This window comes from Onychomys torridus, chromosome 9, assembly GCF_903995425.1.
Source record: "Onychomys torridus chromosome 9, mOncTor1.1, whole genome shotgun sequence".
Lineage (NCBI taxonomy): Eukaryota > Metazoa > Chordata > Mammalia > Rodentia > Cricetidae > Onychomys > Onychomys torridus.
Window position 1 is genome coordinate 110,542,167 of NC_050451.1, and position 23,118 is coordinate 110,565,284.

Genomic DNA, 23,118 nt, shown 5'->3' on the forward strand with positions numbered 1-23,118 from the left:
GAAGAAACATTAAGCCAGCAGCCCTCCCTGGCTGGAGACTGGTGTCAGCATTGGCTTTCAGTGTGGCACTGTGCCTGGCCAATGGTACCATGGTCACCTGGAAGCTTATTGGAAGGCTCATTCTGCAGTTGCAGTTCCCCAGACCTGCAGAAACCAAGCGACTGGGATGACTCCAGCTGTCTCTTATTTAGTATGAGTAATCTTTCCAGGTGATTCTGATACAGTCTGCCATTTGAGAGCTACTGCTTGAGAGCAGGGCTGTGAAAGTTGTTATATTGTATAAGGTGAGTTACACATGGAGTAAAAACCCGCTAGTGTTTGTATTTTAAAAGAACTGAAATCAATATTGACATCTTTGAGCTGGGACTATGGCTCGGTAGGCAACGTGTCTGTTGTTCGGGCACGGGAAGCTACATTAGTCTCTCCAGCACCTGACATGGTGTGTGGCTGTAACCCTAGTGCTGGGTGAGTAAAGCCAGACTAGCCAGAGAGCCCTGGGTTCAGTGACATCCTATCCTAAAAGATAAGGTGGTGAGGCACTGCAGAAAGCAACCTGACATCAACCTCTGCCTTCCACACACATGTGCACATGTGTGTACGAGCATCTGCATGCATATGTGCAGGCACGTGAACATGTACATATTCATACACTGCGCATACACATTCACACAAAGGAAAAGACTATTTTTTAACTTTAAAACATTAAAAATTGAAGGCAAGTGTGGTGGCACATGCCTTTAATCCCAGTACTCCCAGAGGCATGTAGATCTCTGTGAGTTTGAGGCCAGCCTGGTCTACAGAGCAAGCTTCAGGCTAGTCAGGGCTACTGAATGAGACAAGAATAATGTAATGATGTTTTTGGCTTCAATTTCAGTTGTGGAGTCAGGCATCACCCTCCTGTAAGGTAGAATTAGTGTTCCCAGCAGTTGGAGAGGAGGAAGGTGAGTTTAGTGTTGGTTCTCAACCTGTAGGTTGTGACCCCTTTGGCAAACCTCTCTCTAAAAATATTTACATTATGATTTATAACAGCAGCAAAAATACAGTTATGAAGTAGCAATGAAAATAATTTTGTGGTTGGCAGTCATCACAACATGAGGAACTGTATTAAAGGGTCACAGTGTTAGGGAGGTTGAGATCCAATGATTTAGAGACTGAAAAGGGTTGAAGAAAGCACATGATTGGTCCTTTCCAAGTTACTTCCAAAGTTAAGAGAGCCAGAACAGTGGAAAAAATAGTTAACTGTTAACTCCAGAGTCCTTGGGTTACCTTTTTGTGTAAGGATTGAGTCCAGAGAGCTTCATTATTATGGCAGTTAGAACTGTCCTTCAGAAATGTGGCTGCTTACTTATCAAATCCTGACTTCCAAAAAGATAAAATAATTTTAGCTTGAGTCTTTACTGTGTGACTTTGAATTTTAGCTCTGCTTATTTGGGGCCTGGAGTAAAAGCTTAGTCAAAGGAATAGCCTCCTGTGATTTTTATCAGGTAATTGTCTTCAAGATCAAGTGTGTAATTTATTCTTGGACTGTATCTGTATTCAGACTAGTTGCCACCAGGCCCATTTCACAGGCTCAACGTACAGCAAGTGGCTGGCTACCATATCAGATAGCGTATCTCCGCAGATTGTGTCACCGAACTGGTTTAACCTTGAGGTAAAGGGACTTACTCTTTGAACACTGGGTAAGTAGTCTGGCTGCAGACTTGGGAGGAAGGAGCTTTCGGGATTGGGAATAGTGTGACTTATATTTTATGGATGGAAATTCAGGCCCATAGGAGTGGTTTGTTCCATGGCTTAAAGTTCTGAAGCAGTAGAACAGAACATCAGCCCATGCCTCGTCTGATGGCCATGTTACATCTGTGTCCCATGCTGTTAACAGGCATTTCTTTCTTTTCTAGGAATGAAGAATATAGTTACTCTTTCTGAGGAAGAGAATTAGTGGCAGTATGTTACTTTGGAGTACCTAGAGTTTTCTCTTTTTGGCTGTGGCAGTTTTCGTAGTTGTTTTAAGTGGAGTTGTTTAAAAGTTTTTCCTCAAACCTTTTATTTTGTGTGGTACTGGAAATTGAACTTAGAGCCTGTGTGTAGTTTGGCAAGCACTCTACCATTTAGCTATAGTATTCTGAAATCAAATATGACGGGGACACAGTTTCAGGTTGCCCCAAATAACAATGGCTGTGGATATATAAACTTTATGATCACAGAACAAAAGAAAGTTGTAAATTTGGCATTGGCCAAATATATTGGTGAGGACATTGTTGTGTGGGTTAAAGAAAACTGAGGAAGTATCTGCTATAGTTTCCAGATGTTGCTTGAGGATAATCTTAGTTTTTGGTTTTAGGAAGCTATTGGCTAGCCAATTTAACATTTCCCAAATATGTTAGCTGATATTTGAAGTGTTAGGTCAAATTCAGAAAGTGAGTGCTAAATAACTATTAAGGAGATTAAAGACAGCCAAAGGTAATTCTGGATCTGCAGGATTCTAATGCTCCACAATCATGAAGTCCTTGACGGATCTGTAGGATTTTTTTAAAGTCTTTTATCCATTTATTTTGTGTGTGGTTGCTTGCATGACATGGTGCATGTGTGGAGATCAGAAGACAGTTTTGTGGGGGTTGGTTCTCCCCTTTTGCCACTTATCAAACTCAGGACATCAAGCTTGTCAGCATGTACCTTTACTCATGAACTCCCTTGCTTGCCCCTTTCTGGAATCTTCAGTGTAGATGTGACTCTTTTCTTGGGAGCTTAGTTTATAAATACTTCTCCATGGGCTGGAGAGATGGCTCAGAGGTTAAGATCACCGACTGCTTTTCCAGAAGTCCTGCGTTCAATTCCCAGCACCCACATGGTGGCTCACAACCATCTGTAATGAGATCTGGTGCCCCCTAATAAATAAATAAATCTTTTAGAAAAATACTTCTCCAGCTTGTTTGAGGCCAACGAAGTTGCACTCAGGGTCTTTGAACTTGTGATCCTCCTATTTCAGCCTCCCAAGTAGCTGCAATTACAGATATGTGTTACTACACCTGGGTTCCTCAGAATTCTCCATGCCAGGAAGTACCAGGAAATAATTCTGGACTGAGCTTGTAACCAGTTTGTTTCATGCTTAAGAAAAATAGCAAATGTTAAGTAATTTTGTGGAAAGGTCTGAAGTACCAGAATTTTACTAAGTTTGTTCCCTACATTTAAATAAATCATTTTTATATTGCGGTTTTAAGCAAAATTGTGTTTGCTTTAGTTCATTTTCAAACATTCATAAAGGTCTTGTTGGGGGTGAAGAAGCGGAACCAAACCAGTTCTAACTAGCAGTTTCAGACTGAGTGGGAAGGCTTCCACACCTAGGCCTTTGTTTTTTCCTGGGTAGTTCTGTCAAAGTTAATAATTTCTCTCTCTAGTTACCGGCTAACCAGGGTAGGCCATACTTTTTCAAATGCTGTACTACATTGTTTTGGGCTACTACTCCACATGTCTACAAACTGTATTTTCTTTCTGTGTGTATCTCTGTCTTACAATACTGGCAAAATACAGTCTCTTAGATTTTATAACCAAATACTTTTAAGTGATAATAAAAAGATTCCATGGCCAGGCAGTGGTGGCGCACGCCTGTAATCCCAGCACTCGGGAGGCAGAGGCAGGTGGATCTCTGTGAGTTCGATGCCAGCCTTGTCTACAGAGCTAGTCCAGGACAGGTTCCAAAGCTACAGAGAAACCCTGTCTTGAAAAACCAAAAAAAAAAAAAAAAAAAGATTCCAAAAATCATTGTGTTCACTTACCCATTTTGTTACATTTTCTTCCATTAGTTCATGAGTAACTTGTAATTGATTTGGTTAATTCTTGAACTGTGTGGTGTAGGGGTTTTTAAATCTAGTTTTACATTATTGATCTTTTTCTGAGGGTACACAATACACAGATTTAGCTGGCTCATTCTTCAGAGATTAGCTACTTAGAGATTTCTGGAGTGTTCACCTGAGATTTTTATTTTGAGGGTTACCTAGAACAGTGCATTTTATATTTTCAAAATCATATAAGCTTGTTTGCATTTTCTGCTTATTTACTGTCATAGAGGCTCAGTAGTGACGTCACTTTCGCCATCTTGGCTGTTGTGTTCAGCCAGAATATACTGCATGTTTCCTGTAACTCCTGGTGGCTCTTGGGTACATGGACTGAGTTCTTATTTTGAGTAAGTTAGTGAAGAACCTTGGGGGAAGTCATCTGAGCTCTTGTTTTCTAGCTGAGCGCAGAAGTGTTTAACTGTGAGGTTGAGCTTGGGCTGGTTTTCAGGTGCTTTCATTCCTCTTCTGTGTGGTAAGCTGCATGTGGGGAACTCCCCACATGCAGCCTCATTTTGCATTTTGTCATTGCTATTGTTCCCCCACCCCCAGGGAGCTTTTGTTTTAATGAGAAATGGGTATTAGATTGTATCATTTAATTACTCTGCTTGGCCACATTTGCTTTCTGTAGAGCTCCTTTCTTACTGTCATAGCAATAACCACTTCTGAGATCTGATCCATGTCCTCAAATTAATGCTTTAGGGTTTAGAGAAAAGTGTTTTCCCATGACCAGTGCTTACTTAGTACTAAGGTTGATAAGCTGGTTTTATTCAAATTCACACAGGAATCATTATAATATGTTCATTATTTCAAACTTCTTCCCTGATAATTTTCTTCTTTTGCTGTTAATACATAGATTTAGTCTGTTGTACTAAGCTGCTAGAGAATATCCAAGTGTATGACTATATTACATTTTATTTATATACTTCATCAGCAGCAACCCTTTTTTTTTTTTCCCTATCACAATGCATGCTGCATTGGACAGATTGATGTATCATTCCCCATGTAAGCATGTCAGGTTCTTGGGTATAAATATAAAATACTCAAGAGTAGTAACTAAGTATTGTTGTAGAATAGTATTTTAAGATGTGTTACTTTTGTTTATGTTGCGTTTGTTTAATTCTGAGAAGCCGTGTTCCTTTGCCTGTCTAAAACACCTGACGGCCTAATAAAGAGCTGGACGGCCAATAGTGAGGAAGGGGAGGAATAGGAGGGGGTGGCAGGCAGAGGGGACAAACAGAAGGAGAATCTGGGAGCAAGAGAAGGAGGAGGACATCAGGGGCCAGCCACCCAGCTACACAGCAAGCCAGAGTAAGAGTAAGATTTACAGAAGTAAGAGAATGGGAAAAGCCCAGAGGTGAAAGGTAGATGGTATTTTGTGTGCTTTGGATGGACCCCTGGCCCTCATGAATGCTAGGTTAGCACTTGTGGATGCTAGGTAGCCTTGGAGCTACATCCATAACCCCAATATGCTTGATTTGTTAGTGGTTAAAAACATCATGTGAAAAGACATTTCAAAGGTATTTCAAATAATAGCACTTGTATCTTGGGGCAACCAACAGCCACCTAATTGGACTTAAGGCCCACTCAGTAAGAGAGAAGTCATGCCTACCACTGTGAACTTAGCGGATTACTTGTAGCTAGTGAGGTCATGGGTCTTAGGGGACAACCTACTACTGCCACTTTCCTAAACCAGTAAAATTCCTAACTGTATTCTAGATCTTATCCTTATACCCATAGAGAAGGCAGTTCTCACACGTGTCAAGGAGGCTTCTTTTAGTGGCAAATGAGGACCATTATAGAAAACCACACTGGTCAAACTGTGGAGATAACTGCCCTCAATTAAGACATTTATGACACAACCCCTACACTTAAGGTTTAGGGAATACCCAGGAAGAGGGGGCAGGGAGATAAGAGGCAGAAGAGAGGGGCATCTGCTGTGAAATAGTTGAGAGAGAGAGAGCTCATGAGAGTGTGCACAAGCGTATGAGAGAGCACAAATTTGGAAAGAAGGTGTGGATTTGGGAGGAGCTTCAGGGAGAATGTAATCAAGATAAATTGTATGAAAAAATTAACAAAATACCCCTCCCCCCCTTCTCTGTGTAGTCCTGGCTGTCCTGGAATTCACTGGTCAAACAGAGTGAGTGGCTTTGTAACTCAGAGAGCCACCTGCCTCTGCCTCCTGAGTGCTTAAAGAATTAAAGGCCTATACCACCATGCCTGGCTAAAGTATCATTATTTTTAAGAGTATGTTGGCACACTGCTGCAGTAGACCATTGTGTGGCTATGTTACTGGGGAGAGCTGGTCGGAATGCCAGCTCTTGTGTTCCATGGATGAAGTTGTGGGGCTGCTGTGGAGCTCACTGTGTTCTGAGAGCTGGCTGAGGCTCTTCTGAGCGAGGAGTACTGTCTTTGTTACTAGGTTTGTTGTGACACTTAACGTTATGTAGCTGTTCTCTGAGGGCAGTAGAAAACTGAACTTTTCAGCTCTTTGAAAACTTATTTCCCATTAAAAAGTTATTAGCTCCTTGAAAGTTTAGATGGCTGAATTTTTACCTGAACATGGAGGGGATGGAACTAACTTCAGTATGGAAGACGCCATTGTTTTTATCTTTAAATTAAAAGTTAAGTTTTCTAGACCCCCTGACCTTTGAAAAATTAGAAACTGGTAGGATTCAACTTTGTGGTGTATAGGATTTGGGGTTATACAGAAGGAAAATGAAATGTGGTCTTGGTCTGTAATATGGACACAGTACTATTAATTTTGCCCCCATTCACATTTCATTCTTGGTAGTGTGAAGGCTTTGATTAATATGCTGCCTCTTTCATGTCTCCTACTTCTACTTCATGTAGAGACTACATTTTGCAGTTTGAGACTTTTGAGAGTTTTAAAAAAGTTGATGTGTTTAACTTCATTTTAAAACATTTCTGTAAAACGTTTTTTTTTTTTTTTGGTTTTTTTTTGAGACAGGGTTTCTCTCTCTAGCTTTGGAGGCTGTCCTGGAACTCGCTTTGTAGATCAGGCTGGCCTCGAACTCACAGAGATCTACCTGCCTCTGCCTCCCGAGTGCTGGGATTACAGGCGTGCGCCACCACTGCCTGGCAAAACATTCTGTTCTTGTGTGAGCATCTTTTTAGACTATTCTAGGAGACAGTACTAACACCTTTTGCTGTTTATGTCCCCCCTTCCATTATGCATCTAGTTTTACCAGTAACTACTAGGTGAGTCAGTTTTCTTTTTCAGTTTGTTTTCTGTGTGTGCGCGTGCGCACATGCAGGTAAGAGGGCAGAGCAGGAGTCGCTTCTTTCCTTTTATCACGGGTCCCAGGAATTTAACTCAGGTCCTCAGAATTGCACAGCAATCACTTTTTAGCCCTCAAAGCCATCTTACTGTCCCAATGAATCATTTCCTTAAAACTTGGTTATACAACTTGTCTTTTTTGACTTTCTAATTTAGACAGTTTGTTAGCTGTGACTTAAAAAGACACAAATGGCAGACAAGGAGTTAGAGACAATCATAAGTAACTTTTTTAAGCTTCAAAGCACATATCAAGAGTGAAAAGCAAACAGACAATAAGAGAATTTTGGTCATGTACCTGATGAAGGGTGAGTCTAGAACATGTTGAGAATCCTTATAACCCAATAATGAATGAAAACCCAATTTGAGCCTGTGGTGCACTCCTTTAGTCCCAGCACTTGGGAGGCAGAGGCAGTTGGATCTCTGAGTTTGAAGCTAGCCTGGTCTACAGAGTGAGTTCCAGGATAGCCAGGGCTACATAGAGAAACCCTGTCTTGAAAAACAAACAGAAAAAGAAAAGCCAGTTTGAATAATGGACATAGAATTTAAATAGACATTCCTATAAAGAGAGTATAAAATGACACATAAGCATATGAAAGATACTTGTACAAGATTTTTTAAAGACATTCAGTTGTATGTAATATTGTTCACCTTTAATTCTAGTACTCAGGAGCTAGAGGCAGGCTGATCTCTGAGAGTTTGAGGCCAACCTGGTCTACGTATTGAGTTCCAGGTCAGCCAGGGCTGCACAGTAAGCCTCTGACTCAATAAAAAACCAAAAACCAAACCCAAACCAATAATAAAGACATCCTGTCAGAGGCATAGTCAGACCCCATACCATGTGTGTTATAATTTTTATTACTCATTTTCTTAATGTCTTATGGCATTAAGATATACTTTCTCCAGAAATAGTTACAATATACTAGACGCGAACTTGATTATTTTTGTATTTTTATCCATCAAATTCCTTTGTGCCAGAGAAAAGTCATGACTCATCAAATAAAACAGAAACACTTTTTTAGTTACCAGTCATTGTTAGAATTGAGAAATGGAAGTGTCTTTTTTTTTTCTTTTTTTTCTTTCTTTCGGTTTTTCGAGACAGGGTTTCTCTGTGTAGCTTTGGGCCTGTCCTGGAACTCACTCTGTAGACCAGGCTGGCCTCGAACTCACAAAGATCCACCTGCCTCTGCCTCCCGAGTGCTGGGATTAAAGGCACACGCCACCACCGCCCGGCGAGAAATACAAGTGTCTTAAAGCCACAGTATGCAGGGTCTTGAGAATGTTAGATGGATGCTCTAAATGCACACCTAGTCCTTGCTTGAAATTCTGTAAAGTTCTCTGTGGTTTGTGATACACTGTCAGTCTGCAGGATCAGAAAGACTTGAGATTTCCTTGGCACATTCCTCTTACTGCTGTCCTCTTCAGAGGCTGCCTCTGATGGGTCACCACCCCTCTCTCCTGTTTCCTGTTTCTTTCTCACACCTTTGGTTCCCCTCACATGTCAAGGGGATGAGTCTACAGTTCTGGTTTCCCTTTGGTAACTAAGTTATATTCTTAGCACTGCATATATAGACTGAAAATCTTTTTTTTTTTTTTTTTTAAGATTTATTTATTTATTATGTGTACAGTGTTCTGCTTGAATGTATGCCTTCAGGCCAGAAGAGGGCACCAGATCTCATTACAGATGGTTGTGAGCCACCATGTGGTTGCTGGGAATTGAACTCAGAACCTATAGAAGAGCAAGAGCAGTTAGTGCTCTTAACCTCTGAGCCATCTCTCCAACCCCAAGACTGAAAATCTTAGGTAGACGCAAACTGGAAGAAGTACTCTGAAAAAAGGTAAAACCCACAAGAATTTAATTGCTTTCACTTTTTTTCCTATTTTTTTAATAGCATGTTCCAGTCTATTCACAGCAGTGCCTCGTGGAGTTCAAAAGTCTCAGTTCTATAGGATATGACCCTAAAGAAAAAGTAAGTATTTTAAAAACACTCTCAATAGCTAAGTTAGAATGGTTTTACTTTCTTGTTGTCATATGTTGTTCAGTGGACTGATTGAATTTTATTGATGTTTTAATTATTTATCATATTGCTGAAGTATCACAGGATTCTTTTTTTTTTTTTAAACATGTGTGTGCATGTACATGTCCCAGTGGAGGTCAGAGGAGGGCATCTGGTGTCTCGCTCTATATTCTCTAACTTAACTCCCTTGAGATTGGGTCTCTCACTGAACTTGCAATTAGGCCTGCAGCAAACCCCAGTGATCCTGTCTCTACTTCTTACTGAGATGGTCTTACAGGCACCAAGGGGCCAAGCCCCAGGGATCCCGTTTCTACTTCTCATTGTGCTGCTGTTACAGGTATCCGAGTGGCCACACCCAGGCATTTTTGGCTGTTAGAGATTTGAACCCAGGTCTCCAAGTTTGCACACGGTGCTTTACCAACTGAGCCTTCTTCCTAGCCCCTGATTTCGTCCTTATTCAACATTTTATTAGTGATTCATATCAGGTCAAAATTAAGGTAGGAGACATTTATTTCTTCATGTAGCCCAGGGTGGCCTCAGACTTGCAATCCTTCTCCCTTAGCCTTCTCAGTGATGGAATTATAGGTGTGTGCAGCCGTGCTTATCCCTACAAAGATTTTTTAAGTTTTAACGTGTCAACTTGTTTTGTGTATGTTTATTAAAATAACGACTTAATTTGATGGTACTTTGTTGGGATGAAAGCAGGAAGTTTGAGTGGCCCCAAGTTCGTGTGGGCCAGCATCATGTTAGAGTGTGTTTTTATAAGCTTGATCTCAGGTGGTATTATGGACAATGAAGAGCACCTGCATTGTAATACCCTCCTTATGTCAATCATGGTGTTCTCTGATATTGATGCTGTATAGAATTTGGGCCTTCCGAATTCCCCCTGCCTGACATGCTGTACTGCTGCTCAGAAGCGTCCAGTGACTGACTCTGTCTAGAATTCTGCTTTCACTCCTCCGTGGAGTACACAGGAGATGTGATGAGCTCATTTCTTCTCATGGTCTCTGAATGGAGAGATGTGCCAGTGGTGGTCTAGAGTCTGGGTAGTGATTGGTGAAGCACAAAGAATAGAAGGAAAGAAGGAAAGGCACAGAGAGGGGCTGTGGGATGTTCTGTATATTAAATGTGTTGCTTTGATTGGTTAATAAATAAAACACTGATTGGCCAGTAGCCAGGCAGGAAATATAGACAGGACAAGGAGAGAGGAGAATTCTGGGAAGTGGAAGGCTGAGGCAGAGAGATGCTGCCAGCCACCACAATGAGAAGCAGATGTTAAGATACCGGTAAGCCACGAGCTACGTGGCAACTTATAGATTACTAGAAATGGGTTAATTTAAGATATAAGAACAGTTAGCAAGAAGCCTGCCACGGCCATACAGTTTGTAAGCAATGTAAGTCTCTGTGTGTTTACTTGCTTGGGTCTGAGCGGCTGTGGGACTGGTGGGTGAGAGAGATTTGTCTTGATTGTGGGCCAGGCAGTACTCGAGAAAACTTCAGCTGCAGAGAGGATGGTTAAGAAGAGCTTTGGGAAACTTTGTACTATCATTAGTGCAGCTACAGGAGTCCCCACCTCTTCTGGTACCCAGAAGCCCCTCTGCCTTTGAGGATTCAGGCTCCTGAGTTTTGGTTGTGCTTTTGTGTTTTTCTTCAGAGTACTGCTTTCTGTGGCTCTACATGGAGCATAAAGTCTTTGTTTCTTAAATGGCATTGAGTCCTTTCCTTATCTGGTGTTCCAGTCTATTAAAGTCCAATATTTTAGCAAATGAATAGACCAAACTAAAAATCCCTTCTAGCTTTTTGGGGCAACCCTCTTTCTGTAGTGTGGGGGACCTTACCCCACTTTTCCCAGGGTACTCTTGAGGATAGAAGGATAAGAAAATATGAGGTAGAATGAGACCTAGTTGATGGGAAGAAAGACAGAAACACAGAATAGCTTCAGGAGGACCTGGGTCAATACCCAGTGGCCCAGAACTTTATTCAAAAGGGCTTTTTTTGAAACAATGCCAAGAGGTGAGGCAAAACACCTCCCCCTTGCTAGATATAGCCAAGTGTAGACCCTTTCAAACACCTGTTAACCATGCCCATGGTGAAATCATTCCCTTAGGCAGCCCAGCAGGGTAAAGCAAGCTCAGACTCTCTGACCCTGAGTAATTTGGGCCTCTACCCTTTAGCATGGCTGGACCCAGCTTTGGCATAACACTCAGTGCAGTCTGTTTTGATTGTGCTGTCCACTTCTCAGTTGGTGCTGATAAGTGTTATGCAGAGGGGGAGTTCAAAGTTAGCCTACTCCTCTGTGGCATATTCTTGAAGAGGTCTATCTGCAAGAATATCTTACAGCCTTGGGGGCAGGAACCAGGGTGTATCTTCAGTGCTTTAGAATTTATGAGGGGGCTGAAGGGATGGCTCAGCTGTTAAGAACACTTATTGCTATTGCAGAGGACTCAGGTTCAGTTCTCCGAATCCCAGAACCATCTGTGACTCCACTTGCAGGGGATCTGAAACCCTCTTCTGACTTCTATAGGCACCAGGCACACACATGCATATACATACACATACATTCAGAGAAAACATTCATACATATAAAAATAAACTTAAAAAGTTTTTTAGGGCGTCTATGTGTCTGATTTATTTAAAGGAAAATTTATGGCTGGAAGGTTGATGTGATGATCTGTATTGAATTTGTACAATGCTTGAATATAGAAAATGTGTCAAATGCAAATATTGAATTTCACAGTTGTCTTGCCGGCTGGACAGTTTGGCATGAGTGCTATAGGAATGAGTACCAGACACTAGAGCTAATGCTTTTGAGAGTGTTCTTACCTCCAGGCTGCTGTGTCATCCGCACAAGCTCCAGCATAGGTGCTTTCTGGATCCTTGCTCTGCTTACTAGGAATCCATGATAGGAGAACGTGTGGAATTGTTGTTTTTCACCCTGGGCAGCTTAGCTCCAGACTGACTTGGAGTCACCATTGAACAGGAAGTAAAAACTGAGGCTGGGTCCTCCGTAAGAACAGCAAGAGCAGGCTGGAGAGATGGCTCACAGATTAAGAGTACTTGCTGTTCTTCTAGAGGTCCTGAATTCAATTCCCAGCAACCACATGGTGGTTCACAACCATCTGTAATGAGCTCCGGTACCCTCTTCTGGCCTGCAGGGACACATTCATGGAGAACATTGTAAACATAATAAATAAATAAATAAATATTAAAAAAGAAAAACAGCAAGTGCTGGGAGTTGAATCCAGGACCTTGTACTGAGGTAGATAATGTTTCTCTGTGGCAATCAGAATAGCTTAGTTATGAATAGTCAGTTGATGCTTTAACCAAGTTATTATAGGGCTTATGAACCTAATTGCTTTCTGGTTGTAAATGAACATATTATTTGTAGTATTTAATATTACTCTAGAGAGTAAATGTTTACTTGAAACATATTTATTGTTCATTGTGGAAAATCTTGGTTTTTTTTTTTTTTTTTTTTTTTTTTTGGCCCCAAAGTAAGAGTAACAATTTTTTTTTGTCTTTTGTCAGACTTTTGATAAAATTCTCATTGCTAACAGAGGAGAAATTGCATGTAGGGTGAGTAGAATTTGAATTATTTTCTGTTTTGCTCTGAAATGGATTAAAGTCCCTTTGCATATGGATTTCTGTTAATAGATGACATGTTTTAACTAGGTTATTAAAACTTGCAAGAAGATGGGCATCAAGACAGTGGCTGTTCACAGTGATGTTGACACCAGTTCTGTGAGTATATTTTCACTTAGTTTCAATCAGGACTTAATTTGGATCCATTAGGATAGAAGTGGAAGATACTTGCTTTATTTTTCCTTCACTTGCAAAAGGTGTATTTAGTTTTTAAAAGTATTTAATTGTTCACTGTTAGCCCAAACACAATGGAAGTATTATAACGTCTTAATTATTCCCCTCCATCCCCCTACCCCAAGCTTCAGACCAAGGTTGCCAGGCTTATTGCTGGTCAACAAATAGATTAAAACCAAGCTCGAGAAAGTTAGGTTGGAAGATGAATGGGCTGTTTACACAGTGCTTGCTGATGAGCATCTCCCCAGCATAGCTCCAGTGTCACTAAAAGGGAATGCTGTCATTGTCTAATCCTTCCTAAAGGCATTAATGCGGTTAGCTGAAAGTTTGATAAATGAGAGATGGGCTGATGCTGATTGGATCTGAACAAAAGAAGGTATAGCATAAAGCAGTGAATGATATATAATTTTATGTGGTGTTTTTTTTTTTAAACACAGCAGGCATTTTTTAGCAGTAATAAACGATGAATGACTAGAAAGAAATCCCATGGGAAAGAATGCAGAGAATTAGAACTTTATGGACTGAGTATGTGTAGCTGTACTTTTAAGTCACCGGTTTTTGTCCTCTTGCTCTATTTTTGAGAATGTCACTTTTATAGTTTAGTAATTAATTTAGTAAAAAGATCTTTAAAGTGTGGTGATTTTTAAAAATGTGTTCTATTTGAAACTTACTCATTTTGTTTTATTGTAACTTCCTTTTCAAAAATCTAGATGAAAGAATTGCAGACTAATTTGCTGAAAATAAATGTAACTGCATAATTTATTTGATTGTTGTGTTTAAAATGTCTTTTAATGAAAAGCAGTTAAATTGGTTTTGCATATATAGTTTGACTTGAAAAAAATTGAATCTAGATTCTTTGCTAATTTTTTAAAATTTGATGATTTCAGTGGTAGTAATTTTCATTTCTCATGACATAATAATGAGATAATGTGAGAACTGCTACTTTATTATTTTTCAAAGATTTATTTTTAATATATATATTAGTATTTGCTTGCATATATGTTTGTGTACCACCCATGTGCAGTGCTCCTTCATGGCAGAAGATAGCATCAGAATCCCTGGAACTGTAGTTACAGATGGGTATGAACTATGATTTGGGTTCTGAGAACTGAACCTGGGTCCTCTGTAAGAGCAGCAAGTGCTCTTAATTGCTGAGCTAGCTCTCTACTACGCTCAATGCATTCTTCAAAATTGTCTTTTTTTTTTTTGAGACAAGGTCTCATGTAGCTTAGGTTGGACTCAGACTCTGTAAGTGCTGAGATTACAGGCATGTGCCTCTATCCCAGTTTATTGCATGCTGGGGATCAAATGCAGGGCTTTGTACATGCTAGCCAAACACCTATCACCTGAACTGCATATTTTCTCTTGCGTTCTTTGTGAGGTAGAGACTAACTGGAAGCAGCCCTGAGTCTGCTCTCTGTTGGTGAGATTCTGGTTATATCCAGGGAGTGAGGCCCAGGCAAGCTGTAGAAAGTACTGCAGTGGGAAGTGGTCAGAGCAGAAGAAAATAAAACAGGAACTTGGGAATTCGATTTTAGATTTTATTCTGAGAAAGCACATTAATGTTTTTTGAAAAGATCTGTCAATAATGGTTTATTAAGAGGAGAGAGTCAGTGCAGTACTGTCCCCTGGGGGTTTAATTGTGTTGTATCTGTAGATAATCCCAACTTTGTAAGTCCCCTGTCCTTCACTTGTTTAGGTTGCTTTCATTCCTCTCAATGGCATCTTGTAATGTGAGAATGTAAGTTCTTTGCTTAACTTTGGTACCTTTATTCTGAAATAACTTCTTTTCATGCAAGTATCTATGCCATTTTATTTTTTTCCCTAAAGTAAATGTAGAGAGATACAGTTGATTTTTGTTTGATTTTGTATCTTGTAACCAAGCTGAGCTTTTTGTCTGTATTTGGAAGACACTGTTCTGTAGTTTTTCCTATCTTTGGTTCGTATTAGAATATCTTAGCAGGCCGGGTATGGTGGTGTACCCCTTTAATTCTGGCATTTGGGAGGCTGAGGCAGGTGGAGCTCTGTTAGTTCAAGGCCAGCCTGGTCTACAGAGCAAGTTCCAAGACAGCCAGGGCTACACAGAGAAGATGAAAAACAAAACTAAGCCAAAACAAAACAAAAATATTTTAGTCTCATGGATTGAAAAGTTTTTTCTATTTTTGTAGGGAACACGTGTAGAGTTGGCATTCTTTAAGTGTTTGTACCATTCATCTGTGAGGACTGGATCTGGCTTCTCTGTGGGTATTTGTTTTTTGGTTTCAGATTCTCTGTTGTTATTTTTTAGTCAATATTGAATTTGTGTATGTCTAGGAAGCTGTCCACTTTATCTGTTTTATAGTTCATTGGTGTGAAGTTGTTTATGGTATTTCTTTGTTAGCATCCTATTTCTGAGAGGTGGGTAAGTAATAGCTTCGTTTCCATTCTCGATTGTAGATGTTTGAGTGTTGTTTTCTTTCTTGGTTGATTAGTCTATTCAAACTGCAGCAACACAGTATCATAAATGAGCTGGCTTATATACAGCAGAAAATTAGTTTTATAATTGTGGAGATTAGAAAGTCAAAGTAAGGGCCCTGGAAAGTTTGGTGGTTGGTGTGGTTCCCCTTCCTGCTTTTTAGGATGCTGTGTCCTCATAGAAGATGAAACTTTTCAGCTGTGCTCTCACATGTGGAGGGGCTGGGGACCTTTTTGATGCATTTTATAAGATTGGTAATCTCATTCTCTAGGCCTTGATGATGACAACTTAATAGCATTTATAAACATATTAGGTAATGTGCTAAGAGCTATAGAATGGTAGACAATAAAGGCAAAATAATTTTTAGTTTGTAGTCTGCAAACTATGTGATTTGAATTTAATGTGAAAGTTTTAAGACCTAAATGAGGACTTCCAGATTTTATATAGGGAAACTAAATATTGTAAATGCTAATCATTTCTAAGTTATTCTGTATGTTTTTCATTTTAAACCCTTTTAAACACAGTATTTTTGTTTTGAAATTGAACAAAGCATAAACATGGAAGAATGTTCTAGAGCAGAGGTTCTCAACCTTCCTAATGCTGGACCCTTTAATACAGTTCATGTTGTGGTGACTCCCAACCATAAAATCATTTTTGTTGCTACCTCATAACCATAATTTTGATACTGTTATGAATTGTAATGTAAATATCTGTGTTTTTCAGATGGTCCTAGATGACCCTGTGAAAGGATTTTTTTGGCCTCCAAAGGGGTCTTGGCCCACAGGTTGAGAACTGCTTGCCTAGAGGGGTCCCAGGAAAGTAGATAGGGAAAGTATAATCTGCAGTTGGGTGAGCTAGGGCCACCCATGTTAGAGCAAGAGGAAGAGCAGGTCTGAATAAATGCATTGGATCTTAGGCAGAGGGCTGCTTTGATACTTGCTAATGAGGGCTTCCTTGCCGTTTTGCTGACTTAGAAGGCAAGGAAGGGACATCGCAGCATTGTTGGTTCCTAGTTTACTGTGATTCTAGGGAGCTGAGAAAACATATGAACCATAAGGCATCAGAACTTTTTAATTGTCTTAGTGACTAGTAGTTTCCTTAGTTTGGTGAATAGTGCAGAGAGATGGTGAATTTAGAGATTGTTGTATTTCTGTTTCACCAGATGCACTCAGATAGCATCCATTCATTTCTTGAATTTTAAGTAAAGAGACTAAAAAAGTTTTTTCCAGATAAAGGAATAAAATAGTTTTATTAAACCACTAAAGTTAGAGATTCAATTTTTAAAAAGAAAGCTTTAATCAAGCTTAGATTTAAAAGGTCAAGATTCTTCATTTCAAATGAGGAAAATGACTCTGTGCTTCCACCCATGGCTGTATTTCTCCACCCTCCCGTTTTATTGCTTGTGTACAGCCATGCTGAATTTAAATGAGCAATGTCTGTTATTTACAGCTTTGAAACAAGACCCTAAAATCAGGGAAGTATTCATAGTGACTCATCTCTTACCCAAGCAGCCTGCTGTTTAAAGTGTGATTCCTGGTGGGTACTTGAGTTTCAGCTTTAGGAGTCCATAATGAGATTGAGTGGTGTTTCCTGTGAGTTCTCTGGAATGATTGACAGGAAGGTGAGGGTAGTCATCACTTTTTATGCCTACCCTTGATAATATTTCCCTGCTGGCTGGGGAGGAACAGAGGACAAATAGGACTTCGTGATGCCTAAGTAATTAGTGTATGTTGGTTCCAGCTGAACAAACTGGAGGGTAATGATCAGGTAAATGGAACTGGAATACATTAATGTAGGCTGTGGTATAAGAGACCAGAGGGGAACACTTAACATTTTAGGAGGTTGTTGGAATAGCTTTATTTCATTTCTTTAAATATATATCATTATGAATAAATATATTTATATGTTGGTTAGCTCATCTCCAGTTTTACTTTAGATGTCTACCAAGATTAATGTAATTGAAAATTGAAAAAGCATTTTCTCCCCTTTATAGATGATTTCAGGGTATTTCTCATTTTCAAACTGGAAAAGACAGTTTTTTCTTTTTCTTGAACTCATCTGTAGTCCAAGAAAATCTTGAAACTCACAGAATCTCCTGCCTCAGCGTCCCTAGTAGCTCTGATTTCAGGATTGTGTGCTACCAGGCTTATTCCTAAAGTGATATATTTAAGTAGCATGTTTTTTTTTTTTTAACATACATTTATCATTACATCAAATTAATTAATTATTTGTGTATGACTGTTTTGCCTACATGTATGTCTACACCATGTGTATGCTTGGTGCCCACAGAGGCCAGAAAAAGGTGTTGGATCTCCTGAGACTGGAGTCACACAGACAGTTGTGGGCCATTTTGTGGTTGCTGGGAACTGAATCCAGGTCCCTGGAGGAGCCGCCAGTGTTTTAACAGCTGAGCCATCTCTCCAGGTCTGCTTTGTGCACCATGTCAGGTGTGTGTCAGAGGATGGCTTGCAGGAGTCTTTCTTCCCCTGTCCTATGGGGAATAGAAACTGGGCATCAGAACTGGTATCAAGTGTCTACTTACTGGACTACTTACTTGCCTTGACTACTAAAAGATACGTTAAGATATTGGCCATTGTGATCTATGTTTTCCAATTGGACTTTGTAGGTTATAACACTTAATTACATTTAGACTCCAATTGGAGACCCTAGGATTATTTTGAATATTTATCAGTATTAAACATGTTTATAACTGACATCCTTCAGTGAAAAGTTTGCTTAGCCACCAGAAAGCCCCTGGTAGTTGCTCTAGGGCTGCTCTAGGGAAGGGAGAACTTGGTTTCATCGATTTAGTTTTAGTGCTGATGCTTAGGTAATCAAAAGGCTGTTAACATTTTTTGTTGGGAGGTTAGTGGCTGTGGAATGAGGTTTTATTGTGTTGTCTTGAGCTTCTGGGCTGAAGTGATCCTTCAGCCTCACCATCCTGAGTAGCTGGGACTATTACAATCTAGGGCCTCTGGGCCCAGCAAATCAGAGGGTTTTTAAAAACCCTCTGATTTGGTTGCTTAAAAACTTGCTGTTGTTCACTTTTCTCATAAAACTTAGTTGTTAGTATCCTTTTTAGAACAGGAATATATTGTATATATTTATGCAAATTTGAAACACTAGACCTTTCAATGAAGAACTAATCAGGAGTAGAATGCATTTGAGATGTTTAGATGTTTTTTTTTTTTTGTCTTTAGAAAAACTTATACTGCAGAAACATTATACTCTCTCTATTTTAAATGTTTTGATTATCTTGGCTTAGCTAAATTACTTCCCCTACATTTTGGGGCAGAATGGAATAGGATAAGGATCCCTGGTAGGAATTTGTTCACATTAATATGGCTCATCAGGGACATTATATTTAATTGGAGATCCTGCAGAACAGTGGCAGGAGTCTGAAGAGAATTATTTAGCATTAGCAATGGCCCGTCTGGGAGCTGTGCACTAATCAAGGTGCTGGAGTGTTAGCAGTGGGGATGATGGGAATTATGACGATTATGACATGTAAGCATGTCTGTGCGAACTGGACAGGCAATGAGTTAATCAAGAAGTATATTAAATGGCTCCCATGCTGATTCTTTATTATCTGTCATGGTGCCTGTCAGGTTGTGTATTTAAAAAATACAATTATTGCTGAATTCACTATGTATGTGAGATGAATTCAGCCATCACTCTCTTATTTTCCACAAAATAACATCAATTTGCTTTGTACATATAAAAATAGAGAATTGTGTCAGTTGTGTTGGTTTTGTGGATTGCATTTTAAAGAAGTGCCCCTCCCTTTAACATGTTAGAGTACACCTCTAATTTCACATTCCTTTAAGAATTTGCTTAGCTTTTTCTTTTTTATTTTTTTTTTAAGATGGATGTTTTTGTTTTTGTTTCACTTTGCTGCTTATATTCATCATAAGTACTCTGGCTTATTTGCTACTGCATAAATGATTTGGGTTCAAAAATATAATTTATATGTCTTTATTTTTCAAGATGAAAAATATTTCAAGCATTTCAGAGAGAAATTAATATTTAATACATGAAGCTATGGAAAAATCAAAGCATTAATCTTTTCCACCATCAAAACACTCTAGAACCAGATAGGGGTGGGGCCTCCTTTGCTGTGGTGGGTGGTCTCTTTATGCCAGGTAAACCCATTCTGTGCCCAGCATGCTTAGAGCCATCTGTCATCAAACTATCAGTTAGAAATGCTAGAAATGTACATATTTTGAGTAAATGTAGCTAATAAATTGAATTCCTTTAGAAAATAAATTGAAATGTAGCATAAATCCATAAGCAACTGTATTCTATCTGTAGACAAATTTATAGTGGCATTGTACAGATGAACACAGTTTTTAAAAAAATGTTAAAACACTAACAAATTTAATAAAACTTTGTACCAAACTGTGTCCTTTATTTATTAACTTAATTAAAGCAACATTATGGCTAATAGAAGTATTATCCTGTGGGTGGTTGTTATTGAAGTTCATTATCTGTGCAGTTTGTGATAGTGGTCAGCAGCAACTGAAGTCAAACTTGCAACCAACACCCTCCCTTGGGAGCTGTGAGCCCAGCAGGCTAAATTGTCAAAACCCAGCAAAGCAGCTAAAATGATTGATGGTTTAAACCCCCTGGTGTTAAGGGTAAACCAGTCATTCCAGTGAAGAAGGACTATGACTTTATTCAGGAGTTGGGCAGAAATTGCATCTGGACAGGAGGAAAACCTTGGTATTAAAATTTTTATGTATGGGTTATTAGATTTATTTATATATTCATGTACCTGGCCATTTAACAGGACATTTCAACGTCTCTTCTCTCGTGTGCTGGAAGTTGAACCTAAGGCTTTACAATGCTGAGCAAATGCTCTTGGAGAGCTACATGTCCTGAATCACCAGAGTTTAAATAAACAAAATCCCAAAGAGAAACTTACAACATTTTACTCTTTTGTTCTTAAATTCAGTTTTCCATATAAGCAAAAGGACAAAATTGTTATTATTTCTGTTATTATCCTGAAACCTGGTCAGCAAAGTTATACCTCCACAGCCCCAGCAGGGCACAAGCCTTGGTCTTCTGTTTACTGTAGCAAAAATTTTATGTTTTAGCAGCAAAAATTCTTATTAACAAAAAAATTAAGGTTTTTGGGACATACCTTCCCATTATTATAAAGGGCAGATTTCCAAAATCACATTCTACAGGCCGATAGAAGTTAGAGCTGGGATGCAGCTCAGTGGTTGAGTATTTGCTTAACTTGAATAAGACATCCTGAGTTTGATCTCTAGCTATATACATACATAGTGAATTTGAATGACATTTTTAAAGGAAATGTATGCATTTTAATGTTGTTATTCCTTGTGGTGTGAAATAGTACCTAATCATGGACTTGTTTTTCTCTTAAGTATCTGTTTAAGGAGGACAGGAAACACTATCTCTTGGAAAAGTAACCAAACATTAGAAAGCACAGCTTAGCTCTGATGACCCAGTGTTTATAGGGTAGTGCAGATGTAGCAGCAGTCTGTTTCAACATCATTGGCTGTATGCAGTATTAGTTTCTTTCCTCATCCCTATGTTCAGATGCAACTTCAGAGAGGAAAGTTTTATCTTGGCTCACAGTTCAGACAGATGCAGTCCATCATGGAGTGGGCAGCATGTTAATGGGAATGGCTTTTTCTTTTTCTTTTCTTTTGATTTTTCAAGATAGGGTTTCTCTGTAACTTTGGAGGCTGTCCTGGAACTCAATCTGTAGACCAGGCTGGCTTCCAACTCACAGAGATCTGCCTGCTTCTTCCTCCTGAGTGCTGGGATTACAGGCATGCGCCACCACCGCCCGGCTTTCTTTTCTTTTTGTGTTACCAACTAGGAAGCTGAGAAAGGGGAATGTCAGTTTGCAGGCAGTGTTTTCTCCTTTTATTCAGTCCATGGGGTCGTGTCACTCACATCTAGTTGTCTTCCTTCTGCCTCAGTGGTTTTTCTTCACAGATGTATCCAAAGGTGTCTATTAATGTGATCAAGTTGATAATGAAATTCAATACTGTGTTTATCACTGGTGTCTGTAGTGCACTAGAAGTGCACAGAATTGTTCAGGGGACGATTAGATTTAGATTGGGACTGTTGCTTCCAAAGATGCCGTGAGCTGCCAAGGACACCCCATCTGGTGAGCTGTGGAGCTGCTTCCTACTCTCGCTGCCTGTGGCCCCTCTCCACTCCAGCGCATCCTTGTCAGCACTGTGTGAAAAAGTACAGCTCGCTGTTTTGAGGAGTTTTTTCTTTTCTTTTCCTTTTTTTCTTCTCTCCTCCCCTCCCCTCCCCTCCCCTCCCCTCCCCTCCCCTCTCCCCTCCTCTCTCCTCCCCTCCCCTCCCCTTCCTTCCCCTTCCCTTCCTTTCTCTTCTCTTCTTTTCTTTTTTGAGACAAGGTTCCTCTGTGTAGCCCTGGCTGTCCTAGAACTCACTTTATAGACCAGGCTGGCCTCGAACTCAGAGATCCGCTTGCCTCTGCCTCCTGAGTGCTGGGATTAAGGTATTTAATTGTTGTGCTATGTTTGTCCGACCTTTCCTTCTTCTCCCATCTCTCTTGTTCTAGAGACCAGAACTGGGGCCTTGAATATGTAAAGCAAGCACTCCACTCACTACCCAGCTATGACCTCAGCTCTCTGTTGCTTTGAAACTATTTCAAATTGGAATGACCTAGATGGAACTCCCAGGTTTCTGATATTTGTATACTATTGTAGAAACAAAACGTAGAGGAATTGATGAGGCCTGCTCTCTGTTTTTGGTTTTTTATTGATTATTAATGATCAAGTCCTTATCCTAAAATGTTTTATAGTTTAGTCATGTCCCTTTGCTTAGTTGTTACTTCCTTTGTGAGGTGTTTAAAAACCTCATTTACTAGTAACTGTTCAGTTTGACCCTAATAAGGTTTGTCAAGGAACAAAGGCCTGGTAGGTAGATATAGGAAGTCCTTCTAAAGATGTTCAGTTCTTAACTGTGATTATGTAAGCATTTTTTATTTTGTGTTTGATTAGTGTGTATGTGTGTGTGTGTGTGTGTGTGTGTGTGTGTGTGTGTGTGTGTGTGTGTGTGTGTGTGTGTGTGTGTGTGTAAGTCAGAGAACAACCTGGGGGAATCATTTCTTTCTGTCATGTGAGTCCTTGGGGTTTGAATTTGGGTTGTCAGACTTGGTGGCAAGTGCCTTTATGCTTACATCATATTACCTTGTGTGGCATAGAGGCACTGCTTTAAACTGCCTGGGTCAAGAGTTCTGAAATTGGAAGATTATTTTGGGTTATCTGACTGCCTCATGTAATCACAGGGGTTCTTTTAAGGTTGCACAGTGGCAGAGGGAGGGGAGAAGAGAAAAGCAGAAGTAGGATCTTTGAGTTACAGGACACAGGGTCGGGGAGCTTGCACTTGACAAAAACCAGGGAATGTTCTCTCCTAATGCCTTCAGGAGGGGGGCAGCCTGATGGCCTTGACTTAGTTGTGGGGGACTGGTCCCCACCTTTTTCTCTAGGGTACTCTTGAGGAGTGAGGGATAAGAGATTTAGATAGAAGGATGGAGGGAGAAAAACAGAAACACAGGACAACGTGGGGAGGGCTGGAATCCTTATGCATCAGCCCAGAACTTTATTCAAAAGGGCTTTTAATAACAATGCCAAGGGGCGAGGCAAAAGACCTCCCCCTTGCTAGATACAACCAAGTGTAGACCCTTCTAAA

General features: G+C 39.9%; 1 protein-coding gene across 5 annotated transcripts in view; it reads left to right on the plus strand.

Annotated features, from left to right (window-relative positions):
• Pcca (propionyl-CoA carboxylase subunit alpha) overlaps nt 1-23,118 on the plus strand; it is a 387,394-nt gene that overhangs the window by 12,146 nt on the left and 352,130 nt on the right. For all 5 annotated transcript variants that reach the window (XR_004945920.1, XR_004945921.1, XM_036199583.1 and 2 more), the window contains exons 2-4: nt 9,018-9,095; nt 12,672-12,719; nt 12,816-12,884. Coding sequence is in view for 3 of the 5 variants with exons in the window: in XM_036199583.1 (XP_036055476.1) it covers nt 9,018-9,095; nt 12,672-12,719; nt 12,816-12,884 (195 nt within the window). In the remaining 2 variants the exon portion in view is untranslated. The remainder of the gene's footprint in view (nt 1-9,017; nt 9,096-12,671; nt 12,720-12,815; nt 12,885-23,118) is intronic.